The sequence below is a fragment of the Malus domestica genome, chromosome 12 (assembly GCF_042453785.1).
Source record: "Malus domestica chromosome 12, GDT2T_hap1".
Classification (NCBI taxonomy): Eukaryota; Viridiplantae; Streptophyta; class Magnoliopsida; order Rosales; family Rosaceae; genus Malus; species Malus domestica.
In genome coordinates this window covers 27,153,801-27,170,010 of record NC_091672.1, presented here as the reverse complement: position 1 = coordinate 27,170,010, position 16,210 = coordinate 27,153,801, and the positions used below count along the sequence as shown (strand labels likewise).

Below are 16,210 nucleotides of genomic sequence, written 5' to 3'. Positions count from 1 at the left end.
GAAGGAACCGAAATCAAATGATGAAGGGCCGGTTTAATGATCATATCAGTTTTCAGTTTTCTTTTTACTGAAACGTAATGGTTATCACACGGCTCTAAATTATTGACGGGAATGGAAACAAATTGAAGCACCAAGGCAAAGACTTTTCCATGTAGCAATAATTTAACACCCTCATTGGGAGCTAATTTTTAGAACAAGGGGTGTGCTATCCACACATTTTTTTTTTACTTCATACACACCCTTTTAATTTGGGATTGTTGGATCGACTGAATTAAAGATCAAATAATAGAAATTAGCAAGGAATGTGTGAGAAGTAAAAAGGTCAGCACACTCCTAGAACAATTATCATTTACAAGATTTGAATTAGGACCTTATATAGACAGTAGAGACTGAGTGTCTCTAGGCCAAAGATCGTATGATGGTCATGTGCTAAATACAACTAGCATCCCGATCTACCACTCAATATAAGGTGGGAATTGATTTCAGCAAATGGGAGAAAAGCGGTGTGCAGATGGAAAATAGTGGTGTGTGCAAATCACTTTTAGTCATTTCTAATTACTTTATGCACTTAGGATGCAAAATTTTATAGCATCCCTCACAAAGAAGTTTGGAGCTCAGCTAGTTAAAAACATTACCTGTGTCTGAGGTCTTATGTTTAATGGTGTTTTATCGTGACTTACTGTTTCAAAGGGAAATTTGTAGGCAATATCTTGGAGATGCTGTTGGAATTAGGCTAAACAATGGACTTTTCGTTAGTTTTCCTTTAATTTAAACAAAAGCAGAAAACTGGTGGAACTATAAGGTTCTGCACTGTTCGATAAGCACTCCAGCAAATCAGGTTCGACACGAATTCTCCTTGGGCAGGATATCTGATATCTGAACTGCGGAGGTTTGGTTAGGGCAGTTCTTGGTGAGACAATAGTACTCATCTAACAAAACCCGGTTTCGAACGGTGTCCATGTGAATGGTGTGGAATGTTATTCTTAACACTAACCCTGACCAGTCTTGCCAAACTTTGATCCGAACCCCGTTGTCAGAGTGCTTGATGAGTCCCTAATTGTCATGCTCCGATCCTAGATACATCCAGAATCGACACGTAATTCGAAGATGTAGGGGTACAAAGAATACATAAAAGATACAGAAATGAATACTAAAATGAATACCTCAAAATAAAGCATGCTAGTGGAGTCTCTCCCACATATATATATACAAGTGTAACAACAAAGTACACAACCCTCACTAGGGTACCATGCTCGTAGGCTCTCAAAATAAACATTCCGAAATAATAAGGGTATAAGGGTAACATAGTCACTTCAAGCTCCCTATCCTTTGTACTGCTACCCCACCAGCTCTTTGTATGTACTCAGTCCTGTCACTTGCACGATCGCACGTCAAAGCAAAAACTCATATAAACTGCAAAGTTCGTGTGAGTAACCATAATCAATGTGATAATAATAAACACAAGTGCATATGCAAAGCTCGTGTGAGTAACCATAATCCATGTGATAATGATAAAAACAAGTGCATCGACCTCAGTTTAGAAGCATCAGTTCATAATTCAACCTTCTAAGTTCCGAGTGTAACCACTACCTTAACTTTCTTCAAAAGCAAAGGATTACTAACAAAAAGAAAGAGTTCTCCATACGAAACGGGTCAAAGTTTAAACTGGGTATTAGTATGATCTTTTATGTTATATTGGATCTCATATGTTCTCTAATCCACATTTGCGAAAATCAAGAATAAAAGAAGAAATGAGTACGAGATCAACTACTCTCCTTAATCAATCTAATCTCTCGTTTTCATGTTTGTATTCCAGGAGGCAACATGAGAGCCACATTTTTTTGGGGTCGGTGTTAGTAAACACGAGAAGTCGGGATTAACAGGTCAGACACGATTCAGAAGTTGAGAAAAAGTGCATGTCTGTCCCATCATAAACAGACACGAATCAAACGAAACAAGCATTTCTTGAAAAATGAACTTTATAGTACAGTAGAGGATAGAACACATTCTCTTTAGTCATGATATGAGCAACATTTTTCAGTCAGTACTATAAAACACAAGGTGCAAGCCTACAAGCCTTGATGACAATCGATATCTCATCATGAAACTTAACTACTAGTATGTCAAATGGTTCAAACGAAGTTTATTAGGAACCAGGAAGTTATCCCTACATATAAAGATAAACTTATCCCCAGTCTACGAAAGGAAGCCGCGGATGTCCACCCTCTGGAGGAGGCATTAGGGATGGAGGTAGATTGCTCCATGACGTTCCCGTATGATCTCTGACAACCACATCTGTGAAGCAGAAGGAGGAAAGGTAAGCACTAGGACTAAAGCATTAACCTTGGGAGCAGGAACTACATATATCGCATCTGAAGTCGAGTTTATGAAAAACAAAAACGAAGACGCCAAAGGTCAACTAGCAACATACAATTTGAAGTTACCTGGCAAAGAGCTGCCTCCAACCGACTGATTCTCTTGAAAAGTCGAAGACTGATTATTATCAATCAAAACTGTATCCTGCTGATTGTTCTTGGGATGAAGGTATTTACAAGAATCACCATATGGGCAAGATCCCTACAATACATACCAAGGAAAACATATAAATCCACGAACCGAATAATTTTTCTGACAACGCGACATTCTAAACTAGTCTAATCTGCGGGAGAGTGATTTGAACTTAAGTTCAACGGGGCGGACACACTACCCTGTCAACTGGCCTAACCAACATATGTTATTCTAAACAAATATAAACACAAACTCTGCCTCCAACCCATTACTCCATACCAAGCAAAATTACTTGAGCTAATCAAGGAAAAGTAAAAATCTGCCTCCAACCCATTATTCAATAAGCAATGACATCAATTGGGTAATCAATGAAAACGCGATTAAATTGACAAAGAGAAATCAACTACCGTATTGACAAAGCGGTTGCAGACCCCTTGTGTCGGGTAAGGATGGTTGGGATCTGCAATCAATGGAAACCAGAGTCGTGATTACACACAGAAATGGATAGTGGGGGTGTTTGGTAGCTGAGAAAACAAGGGAAAATGAAAGAAAATCTGAAAAATCAGAAGAGAATGGTTGAATTTTTATGTACCTTTGAAGGAGGCGTACCATTGAGCTCTGGCTCGAAGGTGTTGGCCGCTTTGAAGATGGCGTCTTCTCGAAGGTGGTGTGTCCTGGAATTCCTTCTCGCAGTAATCGCAAAAATACTTCCCCATCGGCATTCCAAGTTCCAAGTTTCCAACTCTCCCGTATTTTTTCCTATCCAATTCCAAATTCTTGGCAGTACGTTACGTTAGGGTGGTATTCATCTTCACTTGAGAGTGGAATATTTTAGGTTCGAATCTTGTGGAATTTGATACTAAATTAAGTTGCTCATTATGTAGCTTAACCGAACTCCTTCTGTACAAATATCAATGTACTCAATAAAAAATATCAAGGTTTCTAAATTCCAAGTATTTATAGGTTTGTGGGACTTTTGGTGGCAAATAAATAAAAATGGAAGCAAGTGACCTTTTATCGTAATGGTAAAAATATATTGAGTTTTTGCATGAAGGTGTGGGTTCAAATTCCGTCGGTTACTAATCTAACATCTAATATAACAGAATCCATTGTTTGACAAAAAAAAATTATTGAAGTTCCTTTGGCTAGTTTTAACCCACAAATAGAAAATAAAACACTGAAACAATATGCAAAATAAAAGCTTTGCTCGTATTTCTGAGTCTTAGTTGGTGACCCAAAAAACATTAAAAAAAGAAGAAAAAATAAGGGAAGAATTCAGTTAACTAATTTAGGTGGTTGTGATTTAGGTGGTTTTACGTGGTTGTGATTTAGGTCAGTAGATCAAAAATTCAGAGCAATTTGTCCGTCCTCTTATGCAGACATTCGTTACACCCACCCTCTTGCGCCAAAGTTTATTATATTTGGTTCAAACTAAATTATCAAATTGTCAAAAAGAAAACTTGGTAGTGATTTACACGCAACGAGTGTTGCAAATGAGATAATTTTGTCTTTTATTTCAATGGTAAAATTTGTAGATCAAGTACGGCATCTTAACGTAACACCTACGAAAAATAATTTCCACATGACCTTGTTTTGTTTATGCATAACCTCTCATTTACATTATTTGATTCTCATTTGATTTATTCAGTCCACCAAAACCCGGAACAATCACGAGCGGCCGGACGTAGAAAGTGTTTGGAAAATGCTTAGTTTTCAGAATCTGATGCAACTTCAGAACAAGACGGATTCATCACACATGAAAAACCCAGACAATTCGAAATCCAAACATTTCCACTTCTAATCTACGGCAAATTTGCTACTTCCTTCAATCAACTCATCTCACAAACAGACCTCGATTACATCGGAAATACGAAATCACCGAACATCGGTACATTGGTCTGTCTACTACAAATACAGATACAGATACAGATAAACATTTAGATAAAAGCTGGTGCTCGTCTTCTATGCGATGCTACAATCTTCGGGGGTTACAGGGAAGTGGTACTCATAAATACCCTTTGCGGTTCGGACATGTCAAGATTCGATAGAACACATCTAATTTTACAAAATAAGGTCATACAATGAGGTACATTAAATGAAAGGGACACAAATAGCAGCCCAGGCAGACGATAACACATAGCTTAATATGGGACCACGCTTGCGGTTACTCACATTTCACAAACTAATCGGATGCCAAGAACGGGACTTGCTTTCTCGCGTGCTCCGGAACCAATTTCATCAAAGTTTCCGCAGGCACCCCCTTTAATTCTAATTGATGGCACAAGCAACATCAAAGAGTAAGAACTTTGATAAAAGGCTTGGAGAACGAAAAAAATTTGGAAGGAAAAAACAAAATTTCTGGGAACGATATCATACCATGTGATTTAAAGTTGAATAAAGGCGGAAGGAAGCGTCCATTTGGCAGGCGGGTGTTCGGGTCACGAAGATCATCAAAGAAGGAGTGGACCAAGGCATCCAGCTGTATATGGAAACACGATTGAAAATTTTTTTACGCCAAAACCACGATTGAAAAATTAACAAGAATAAAGATTGATGGGATTTAAAAAGGGAATTTGACCGAGTTTTCTTTAGTAGCACATATATTTATCGAGTTATTTTGGAAAAAGTTTTAACTATTTGGACATGAAAATAAAATTAAACACTTGGTACTCACAGCTGTGCACCGCAAGTTAGGAGAGTATTGCAGCAGTCTTGAAACCAGATCAACAGCTTCTGGAGGCATACGCTTGTGGAATATCTAAGGAAATAACAGATATAAATATGCTATCTGGTGAATGAAATACAAAAACATACATAATATCTTCCATCATAATACCTTGTGCCACGGGTGAGCTTTAATTTGCGGGAATTTGAACTCTGTATAGTTAGGATTCATGCATTTGATTTCCTCCCTTGTCGGAGTGCCCAAAACCTACCAAGAGAAAAAGCAAGAAATAAATCACTACCACAACAAAAGAGTTAAGTTCAAGATTCTATGTAAGCACCAAGTAAAAAGAGTAATGCATGTCCAATGCTCTAATATAAGCAATCATTTTATACCCATTCATTGAAATCTAAGATTAAATAAGATTTAACTACCGCCAAAGAGATAATAAGGATGAATTACCTTGATAATCTCAACAAGCTGGTCAACTCCACTCTCACCAGGAAAGAGAGGCTGATGCAATAGAAACTCCGTTGTATTAGAATTGCACTATACATATGTTTCATAAAATACAACAGTAAAAGTATGTACCTGTCCGAGCAATAGCTCAGCAAGAACACACCCAACAGACCAAACATCAATAGCTGAAGTATACTCAGTTGCTCCAAATATAAGTTCCGGTGCTCTATAATATCTAGAGCAGATATAAGATATATTTGGCTCTCCTTTTACCTGCTCGACAATAACACAGCATAAGGACATATGTCAATCCAACAGAAGCAAACGTCACGATGAGTATAATTGGAAGAGAAGGGACAGCAAAACTAAAAACCATACCAAAACTTTAGCACTTCCAAAGTCACACAGCTTTACTTGGTGGGTATGTGGGTTCACCTGCACAAAATAAGAACCAAAGTTTATACCCCCTCTATTTATTTACTCCATAAACACCGCCAACCATAACAATAAGGTTAACCAGATATTAATAGGCATATAGGTATACGAGAATCAAAGACCATACCAGAAGATTTTGAGGCTTGATGTCCCGATGACACACTCCAATGCAGCGGTGAATGTAGGATAGCGCCCTAAAGATCTACCAAATATGGATGAAATGAGGCAAATCTCAGCAAAATACAAATAAACCCGCCAGGGTAGGGAACAAACAAAATGCCTTAATGCGGAACTCTGAGATTCAATTAGCCTAAGCCTTGGGCTCATGGAGTAAGATCTTAGTTTAACAGCTCAATTCTTTAATATGGCATAACATACTGCTCAATTTACGTAAAATAATCTACTTCCTAAGAAAGAAAGAAAAAATGTTCCCTTTCCAATATTAAACCAATGCAAATGCGACTTACAGAAAAGTTAAAAAAGGCACACATTCATTGACATCACACCTGGTATGTGTAGAGTTTAACATATATCAGAGGCATCCGTTGGTTCAACTTGTTGTAGTGTTTAATCACACGATGAACCGTTTCAGGGACATACTCAAGCACCAAGTTAAGATAAAGTTCATCCTTTTCAGTCGTTGAAAAGAAGCAATGCTTCAAAGAAACAACATTTGGGTGGTCAAGAAGACGCATGGTCTGTAGCTCACGATTCTTGTACCTCTTGTCTTGCAGAACCTTCTTTATAGCCACAGTTTCACCAGTCTCTAAGCACTTTGCCTGCACAAATAAGAACTCAGAATTCAAAAACTTGAAACTTGCTACCTGTTTGAAGGGCCATAAATTTTCAATAGTGAATTGTAAAGCAAAAGACTAGAGTCTTACTTGGAACACCACTCCAAATGATCCGTGCCCGACAACACGCTCAGCCATGTAACTAATTGTCTATTATGACAAAATATACAACACTCTGTTAGAGGAAATTTGCACTCAAATAATAAACGAAACAAAATATCAGTCGTCCACATCAACGGGAGACTAATGTGCAAATGAGAAATATTATACCTGCTTTGGCTGGCCATTTCTACCACCAATAGTTGTCACAATTATATGACCTGCCTCTGTTCCGTTACCATCAACGACTGCGACTGTGGATTCCATTTCCTACACCAGTGAAGCAGACCATGAGTATTCAATACCAAATATACAATAATCCTAAAAATAAAAACAAAAAAGTGCGAGGAGAAAACACTCTGATAAGAAAACACTTAAACCAAAGGCTTACTTACTTTGTCATCCCGAATTTTCATGTCATTCATCTCCTCCGGCAACTTATCCACACCAACCGCGTGACCACTGGGTTCTCTCACACCTGACGTAGGCGCCACCCCTACTGAAGCCATTCCCTATTCTCTTATTGTTTAGCCTTGATAAAACCAACCATCAACCTACTGCAATCAATCAATCAATCAAGCAACGATAATTAAACTTTTGACTATGAAAATGCAACATGGACAATCTGAATAGCATTTGCTTCACCCATCCATCATCCACAATCCACAAGAACTATTTAAAGTTTTATGATTCATAAGGCACAGGGAATTTGTAGCCAATCAACCGAGCTTAAGCTGACAGTCAAAGTCAATACTTACCAGCATATACATATATACATACACACACATATATATATATATATGAAAAAAAAAATTAAAAACTTGTAAACCAAAGCCCAGAAATTTTATGAGTTACACAACAAAAAAGAACAATAAATGAACCCCACAAATTAGATGAAGCAAGTAAAGGCACCTCTTTGACCTTCTATATATACCCAAAACCAAATCAACATTTACACAGAGATCCAACAATTAAAACGCAAAATTCACACAAGAAAAATCAAACAACTACCTGAATATTCAATCATAACAATTATTCCTCCCCACCAATCCTCCATCACCACCGAAAAACACCAAAATTTTGAATTTTTTTTGTTAAAATGGGCCAATCCCAGATGCCAACACTAGCCGATCTAAACATCCAAAACGACAAAAACAAAACCCACCACAATATATCACAGAAAAAAAATGGTAACTTTAAATGAGAAGAGAGTCAGAGGAAGAAACTTGTACCGACGAAGCAGAAATTGGCGAAGATCAAGGGAAGATCATCTGGAAAACGGAGGGCCTGAGGTTGAATCAGAGGCGTAGATCCACGATCAGAGACAAAGAAGATCTAGGTTTGTTTCTTCTTTTGGATTTGAGTGTTTGTTTGTTTTGTTTATGTTTGCTTTTTTTTGTGTGGTGGTGGTGGTGGCTGTGATGCGCTGGGAACACAGTACGGTCAAAGTATAACCCTTTTATATTATTGGCTCCTACTTTTTTTTTTTTTTTTTAATTTATTAATAATTCTACAAATTTATAAAAAGTTTATTTTAAAAGCATATCTGAAAGAAATGCTAAAATGTACATATCAGCTATAACAGTAAAAAAAGACCAAACTAATATTCTACAATCGAAGTGTCAAATTATATGTGGCAATAATATGGATTGATAACAAAAAAGATTGCAGTCAAATTTGACAGCAGCTTCAAACGTTTTTTTAATTAATTATTAAATGTATTTTATTAATTTTTAATTAATTTAATCAATTATTATAATTAATGTTGTGTTGACCGATGCTAACTATCATACTTTTTTTCTTCTTTTCAATCAAGGAAGGTGAACATATAACATATTAAACTTTAAATTTTAATTAGTTTAACAATTTATTTTATAAAATAATAATTTAATTTGACATATTAATTGGATAACAAATTTTAAAAGATGTCAAAATGCTACATAAGCTGTCAAAATTTGACATCTCTTTTTGTAGATGATCTAAAATTCCAAACGAAAAACAAGTTTATTTAAAAAATAAATAAATAATGAAAACTCTCATGACAAATGAGAAGCCAGTGGCCTTTTCTTTTGACCATTCAAACTTGCTTTTTAATTGGGTTGTTTTTTTATCTCTATATGTGGAGTTTCAGAAAGGAAGGGAAGGGAACTACCAAATTGTGAAAGATATTGATATCTGGCAACTTTTTCACCCACACTTTCACATGTTAGTTTCCCCAAAAATAATTTTATAATAGTGTTTTCCACTCGTTTATTTTTACTCTCACATATTTTCTGTTAATTTCTGTCATTTAATATACTTCATATCATTTGATATGATCATTAAAAATTGAGAGAATGTGTGAATAATAAAAAGAAGTGTGTAAGTAGCATCGCCTCTTTTTATCTACATTGACAATGGAAAATTTGGATCTGATCGCACCATAGTTTGCTATAATAATTATCATAATAGTCATGTAAGTAAGTTGAATATGATATCTCACATTGAAGTAGTTGAGTCATAAAATTACGCTCCAACGTTTTACCCTTAAGTGATGCGCACATTGGTCTCAAACATGCAATTTGAACTTTTTTGGCAGTCACTCATACTCTCATTTTCTAAATTACTTATAGAGAAACAAACACAATAATATATGGTTGCTATTTTAGAACAACGTTGTAATCATTTGGTTTAATAATTCTCCAAAATACAACCTAAGTTTAAGTTTGATATGAATTGTATAAAGATCCGCCTATGTTGTTATAGGTAAACTTTCTTTTGTTTAAAAAAAAAAAGAACTGTTAGTGGCACTCAAAAAATCTCATTTTGCATTCTTCACAAGTATATTTTTCTTTTTAAATATCATAAGTTTAGAGTGCAAAATCATTTTATAGTGCTAATAACAATTTTAAAAAATGTCAAGATATAATTGGAATTTAGCCCTTTGTATCTTTATTGTGGACCTCTGAAATACAACATCCAATTGCTTAATCAGATGATTAGATTAACCACGCGTTGGTGGTCCAATGGTAAATGACGGATTACGAAGCTTCCTTAAAATTAAAGACTGGAGGTTTCGGGTTCGAAACCCGTTGCTAGTCTGAAAGTCAGACTTGTGGCTAAGGAGAGGCTGAAATGTCTCTGTAAGTCTTCCTAGCCCCCGAAAGAGGTAGATAACCATGACTTGCTACCATTTGTCCCCCTTTTTGAAAATTGAAAAAAAAATAAATAAAAATAAAAATCAGATGATTAGATTAAAATGTTTGATAAAACAAATGTTTAGGAGGGTATTTCTGTCTTTTTGAGGTGGGCGCCCAGACTAATAGTCCAACATGCGAATATACTTTGCCGGTAAAAGAGAAGGCCCAACAAAGCCCATCATCCTCCACTGAATTGACTCTTAACAACTTCTTACTTTACCACTTTCAGACCAGCCACGTGTCCAAAACAAAGACACGCTTTGATGCCTATTAGTCAAAATTAATTAAGATAATATCAACTCCTTATCCTAATCCCTTCAATAATACACTTCAATAAGACTTTCTAGAGAGCTGACATAGACAAAGTCAAGTTGACTAAAACCATATTATGTCTCCAGCCAGGTTCAAATTTTCGAGTTCAAATCTTTTACAGTTATTTTGTGTGTGGCCTGAAATCTATCATTGATTGACATAAGTTAAATTTATGGAAAAAAATCAAAGTTAACACGTGTTTACCAATGATAGAGGCCACACACAAAATGAGCGCATAAGATTTGAATACTTGACTAGAACAATGTGCTCGTCCCATCTGCACTCACGTTCAAATCTCCATCTACGTAATTTCGATAAGATTAGAATATGACTCAAAACCAAGGAAAACAGAAAACTCTAGAGACCATCTCTCCATCCTATTCTGGTACGTAGCTTTGCAGCAAGCATTTGTATAGATTACCAAAGGAAGTGAAAAATGGTAAGTCTTAACATTTTCAGTCCGATCAATGTTCCGAAAACATGTACAATGAAGCTTCGGACTTTCAACATCGTTCTTCCAGCGCTGAAAGAGTCAGCGGTGGATGGTTTTCTCCAGTCAGTTTCGAAAACAAGGGTTCTCCCAACTGCTACTTCTGCAGGCAACAGCTTTCAAGTCTACGATCAATACAACTACGAGTGGAGAATTTGAAGTCAAACCTTCCTTTCCATTAAGCACCACTCTGAGCTGAGAATTCGGGTGCTCGGCCTAGGGGTAATATATGATCCTTCATAAGCTCGTATTGTTCTGCAGTTATCTGGGAACCATCCAGCACCTATTTGGCCAAAACCAAAACCAAAATCACATGTACAGATTAACGTTTTTTTTTAAAAAGCTCGTGAATATACAGTATATACAACTCGAGAACCAATATTAATATGTTAATTACTACACAGTCTAAGCATACCTAGATTTAGTTGATAAGAAAAGTGAAACACATTTTTGTCTAAATCTTTCTCTTTACTTCCATTTTTGTTCTCTTGTAGGTAAAATAAATAAGTTAATAAGCTATACAGACACACATATCGGGCCTTGCCTTGTGAAACAGTGTCCTCCTATCCGGCATGTGAGGACCGAGTGCAGGAATCCTGCAAACAGAGAGACCCTCAAGGAGAAGAAGAACAACCACTTTCCATTGTTTCATTCTGAAAGCTGGTAGTGCATCAACAAAAGTCATCGTCTCCAACATGCAGCTCTGTACAGAAACACCTCAGTGACATGTTGCTAAACAATAGATAATGATTTACGTTTATATAAAATTAAAATAAGTATGATAATCATGTCACATTCACAAACTTAACAATGTTAACGTAATATTTAGCTGCACTGCAGGGTTTCTTCTACTGATTAAATTGCGCAGATAAAGATCATGCCAAACATAACAAAACACATACAAACTGTCACAGCTCACAGTACTCAAGTAGCATAGGAATTCGAAACCTAATACAGGTAAATAAAGATAAATGTAAAATCAACACATGGAAAGTAGCTCCTATGAACTAAAAAGGTGAAAAAGATATCTTTTCCTAGTCCTGGTTTATCACATATCATGGTTGAGTTGTAAACTCCACTGAAATCACTTGGATAATGGAAATGCTTGCTGGAAGACCAAAACCCATGGATGTAATGGAGTTACGTATCCTAAAAAATGAATCCTCTACGTGGTTAATGATACATAAACACAAAAGCAAGTGCTTCATCTAAAAGTAGAACGGCGAGGAGAGTTGCATGTATTCCCAAAAAACTAGTGTTCAATATGAAATGTATATAAAGCAGTAAGCGTAAGTTTAAATGTCTGACAATGGCACCATGTGGAAACTGCAAAGTCCTAAAGCAGCCAAAAGGCTTGAAGTCTTGTTTTTGTTATGGGCTATAACATAATACTTAACCATCACATACAAAGTTTTCAAATCTGGTTATGAGGATGTAACTAGAATTATAAACAAAAAGTTAAGGATGAAAAATTATTTGACTATAGGGTACACTAATGCAGGTTCATTCATCAGATTTTCATCAGAATTCAAACAACACATGCAAAAGATTCAAAATAAATACCATTTCTTGCTCCAAACTAGATATTGGTGTTGCAAGCCTAAGTTGGGAAACAACTCCTGGTAGAGTCCGAGCAAGAGATTCAGCCAGAGTTTTCTTGATTTCAGAAGAGTGGCCACCAACCAAGACAATCTTACGGGAATACTCTTTCCCATTAATAGAGAGAAATTCTTCATGAAAGCTTTCATCCCTCCCATATATATATGCTAGTGTAGATGATGTTATCCATGTAAAGAGTGAATTCCACATTGTTAAAAAAGGTGATAACTGAAACACATGAAAGGTATCATTAGCACAAAACTTCCAAAGAGAAATAATATGCAATGACCTTAAATTTACAATCTTACAGTTAAGTTGAAACCCTCTGGCGGATCATCAAACCAAGTATCCTCAGAGTCAAACAAATCAAAATTTGGAATTCCAGGGTTTCTTTGCTGCAGAGGAGCTTGTTCTGGTTCAAGCATGTCAACATCCTCAGTAGGCTCATCTTCATCCACACCATCTGGACGTGGCAATAAAATAATTCCAGCACTCGAAACTGATATTTGAAAAGGACACATGGAAAGAAACGCCATCAAATATCAAACAACCAAGTTCCACCAACATGTAATATGCTACCTACTACATACATTTAAACCAAACAATGACATACCAGCACCATTAACATCAGAATCTCCAGATGCAACAGCTTCTGCTGCCTGCCTCAATGCCATGGCACAGAATTCGGCGGATTCCAAACGTTCATTATCTAGCAATTCCAAATTCCCTAATACACCAGAACCCTCTTTTGCACCTTGCACTTCTCTAACCTCGCAAACATTTTTACTCTTAGTGCTATCAATCTTCTCATCAGACCAGGTAACAGAGCAACCGACTTCATTTTCTGCTGAAGGTTTAAGCAAAGGTTTGTGGATACCGCCCAATGTATCATAACCATTCATTCTATGTTCCACCTTCTCGTCAGCCCAAGTGACAGAGCGACTAAGTTTTTTTGCCCCTGAAGGTTTAAGAGAGGATCTTAGCTTTGGCTCATTTGATTTCTCCTTATCACCAGGGAATTCCTCTCTTGCTTCTTTAGTACTTCTAATCAAAAAAGTTTGAGAAGTCTCTGAAGTTGAAGGCGCCTCTCGAATGCCAACAATATCTTCCTCGGAAATCTTACTTTTTCCCCCTCTTGATTGTTTGGATTTCTTTTCAGAATCATTCTTAATACGAGCGACTTTTTCTTCTGATTCGTTAAACTTAGTTTCACAACCATTCTCCCCAGAACTTGGTGGGATTTTGGACACACTGTATTCATCACTAGCGATTATACAACTCATGAAATCCATCTCATTAAAGCTCATATCTTTCCCGCCACTCGTTTTCGCTTCTTTACCTTTGGACCCTACAATATACAATCCTCACTTTAGAGAACACTAACAGAACACAATAACAACCAACAAAAACAAAACAAAATAATCCTAGAAAACTGAGCAGGCATCAGATAGACTCCTCGACTTAAATATAATACAGTTGCAGCAATAACAGATTCACAAACAAAAACAATAAAGCAGATACCTTTTTTGTTCTTTTTCGAACCCAATGGCTTGGATATCCGCTGATTGTGTGGAACATAGCCCTCAATAGCATTAGAGGGACCAACCACGCCCACATCCCCTAACTGCACTTCACTCTTTTCTTCAATCTTCAACTTCGAAATCCCCAAATCCCCAATCTCCGCTTCGCTCTTTTCTTCGATCTTCAACTTCGAAATTCCCAAATCCCGAGTCTCCCCCAATCCCACTTCCTCTTTGTCCAAACCCACATCCCCAAAAGCCCTCAAGACCTTCTCAACCTTGCCATAATCCAGGACATCGCACCTCTCCTCGCTCAAACTCTGAGCAAAAGCCTTGCTTCCGATGAGACAGCTCGAGGAGCAGTACATGTAGGTCTCATGAAGGTCGTAGACCTTGTGCTCCTTGAGTGAAATGCGATAGTGGCCCTTGCGGGGGTGGGAGGATTCCGGAGGCAAGGCACTGGGGCAAAGAGGGTAGCCGCAGTGGTCGGCTATGGTGCGCTCCGTGACGACGTCGCTGTAATCGGAGCGGGAGATGATTGAGCCGGCCAAGTAGAGTTGGTCAAGGGTTTTGACGCCTTCGAGGAGAGCGAGTTGGAGCTTGTACACTGTGTCTTTCACTGACATGGGCTGCTGCTGCGGCGGCGGCGGTTGGCTCTTCCCCATCATTTCGCTTAGAAAAGGGGTTTTCCGATCGCAATTAGGAAGTTGGAATTTGAAGCAATCTAACACCGATTCTGTCTTGTTCGGTTGATTCTGTTGAGTCCGCGGGTTTTATATTGTGGGTCAAATCCACAGAGGCAACCCGAGCACTTATTGTGGGTCAAATCCCGAGATAAATATATAAAAAACCAACTTAGGTCCAGTTTATTTGGCTACAGCAACTTCTATGACGTGGATATACGTCATACTCATATCTCGGGTCAATAATCCAAAAATATGCAAAGATAAATTCGTATATGTCTTTGTATTATTGATATAGAACGTTATTATGACAGTACAACTGTATTATATAAGTCATTCTCCAATTTGGTGTAACTTATTATACAAGTTATTCTCTAACTTGGCATATATTTTTTAAAGGGAACTTCTATTTATTTTAACGAAAAATCATATTTTTACACTAAAAAGTCAATCATGATACTATTCATTTTACCCTTTATTTTATCTTTATCGTTAAAACTTAAAGATTTCAAGCTCTTTTAATTATTATTTTTTAATTGATTGTTTGACTAAGCCGCACACACATAATTACACTTGTATGTATGCATTCGAACAGGCTCTCCATAAGCATAGAAATCTGATATGGATTTATTCGCTATAACAACTAGACTATAGTACCAATACATAATTTTTAGGATAAATTATAAAAAACTATCTCAACTATTGCGTCATTAACAGTTTTATACCTCGTCTTTAAAAAGTTTCAATGTCATACACCTTATCTTCGAATTTGTGTTCCTCTATTAAATACTAACATGGCATGAGGCAGGGTCCATTTTTTATTAAAAAATTAATTAAATATTAACTAAATATTAAAAAATTAAAATTAAAAAACAAAAAAAAACCCAACCCCTGCAACCTAGAAGAAGAAGAAGAAGAGGAAGGAGGAGGAAGAAGAAAAACCAAAACCAGAGCCAAATCTGCAACCTACAACCCATCCTCCACCTCCTCCGCGCACCCATCTTTCCCATCTTCCTCCCCCCTCCACCCGAGCCCAATCCGCAACCCAGAAAAAAAAAAAAAAAAACCCATCTTCTTATTCTTCTTCTTTTTCTTCTTCCAAGTTGCAAGTTGGGTGGAGGAGAGGGGGGGTTTGGGGGGGGGGGGCGAATTGGGTTTTTTCTTTCTTTTCTTTTCTTCTTTTGCTTCCTCCTTTTTGGGTTGCAAGGGGTTGGGTTTGTGGGGGAGGGTGGGGGGACGAACTGGGTTTGGTTTGGTTTGGTTTGGTTTTTTTTTTTTTTTCTCCTTCTTCTTCTTTTTGGGTTGCAAGGGGTTGGGTTTGTGGGGGAGGGAGGGACTAACTGGATTTGATTTGGGTTTTTTTTCTTCTTCTTCATCTTCTTCCTCCTTCTTCTTTCTGGGATGCAGGGGTTGGGTTTGGGTTTTTTTTTTTCTTCTTCTTCTTCTTTATGGGTTGCAGGGGTTGGG

The 16,210-nt window shown here is 37.1% G+C and overlaps 3 protein-coding genes across 9 annotated transcripts; all 3 read right to left on the bottom strand.

The window, feature by feature from the left end:
* Positions 1–1,136: 1,136 nt before the first annotated feature.
* On the bottom strand, positions 1,137–3,420 carry LOC103450828 (zinc finger CCCH domain-containing protein 3). Of its 4 annotated transcripts, none has more exons than XM_017336108.3 (5): positions 3,101–3,300; positions 2,916–2,968; positions 2,445–2,577; positions 2,172–2,295; positions 1,137–1,413 (listed from the first exon to the last, which is right to left on the bottom strand). In XM_017336108.3, exons 1-4 carry the CDS (start codon positions 3,228–3,230, stop codon positions 2,186–2,188), a joined length of 426 nt encoding a protein of 141 aa, XP_017191597.1. In that variant the 5' UTR covers positions 3,231–3,300; the 3' UTR covers positions 1,137–1,413; positions 2,172–2,185. The 4 variants fall into 4 exon arrangements, with proteins under 4 accessions (XP_017191597.1, XP_070665584.1, XP_028945788.1 ...); XM_070809483.1 differs by having other exon boundaries at positions 1,137–1,375; XM_029089955.2 differs by having other exon boundaries at positions 1,137–1,369.
* A 908-nt stretch (positions 3,421–4,328) lies between these two features.
* On the bottom strand, positions 4,329–8,432 carry LOC103450827 (shaggy-related protein kinase alpha). Of its 4 annotated transcripts, none has more exons than XM_008390223.4 (14): positions 8,193–8,394; positions 7,972–8,092; positions 7,356–7,517; positions 7,132–7,230; positions 6,952–7,011; positions 6,574–6,846; positions 6,195–6,269; positions 6,011–6,067; positions 5,765–5,905; positions 5,636–5,686; positions 5,345–5,440; positions 5,183–5,266; positions 4,885–4,987; positions 4,329–4,776 (listed from the first exon to the last, which is right to left on the bottom strand). In XM_008390223.4, exons 3-14 carry the CDS (start codon positions 7,467–7,469, stop codon positions 4,691–4,693), a joined length of 1,239 nt encoding a protein of 412 aa, XP_008388445.2. In that variant the 5' UTR covers positions 7,470–7,517; positions 7,972–8,092; positions 8,193–8,394; the 3' UTR covers positions 4,329–4,690. The 4 variants fall into 4 exon arrangements, with proteins under 4 accessions (XP_008388445.2, XP_070665583.1, XP_008388446.2 ...); XM_070809482.1 differs by having other exon boundaries at positions 7,356–7,514; positions 8,193–8,392; XM_008390224.4 differs by lacking the exon at positions 7,972–8,092 and having other exon boundaries at positions 7,356–7,514; positions 8,193–8,432.
* A 2,413-nt stretch (positions 8,433–10,845) lies between these two features.
* LOC103450826 (putative RNA polymerase II subunit B1 CTD phosphatase RPAP2 homolog) lies at positions 10,846–14,871 on the bottom strand. The gene is made up of 6 exons (XM_008390220.4): positions 14,062–14,871; positions 13,154–13,888; positions 12,849–13,039; positions 12,505–12,768; positions 11,486–11,644; positions 10,846–11,224 (listed from the first exon to the last, which is right to left on the bottom strand). The coding sequence occupies exons 1-6, from the start codon at positions 14,726–14,728 to the stop codon at positions 11,120–11,122; spliced, it is 2,121 nt and encodes a 706-aa protein (XP_008388442.2). The 5' UTR covers positions 14,729–14,871; the 3' UTR covers positions 10,846–11,119.
* Positions 14,872–16,210: the final 1,339 nt, after the last annotated feature.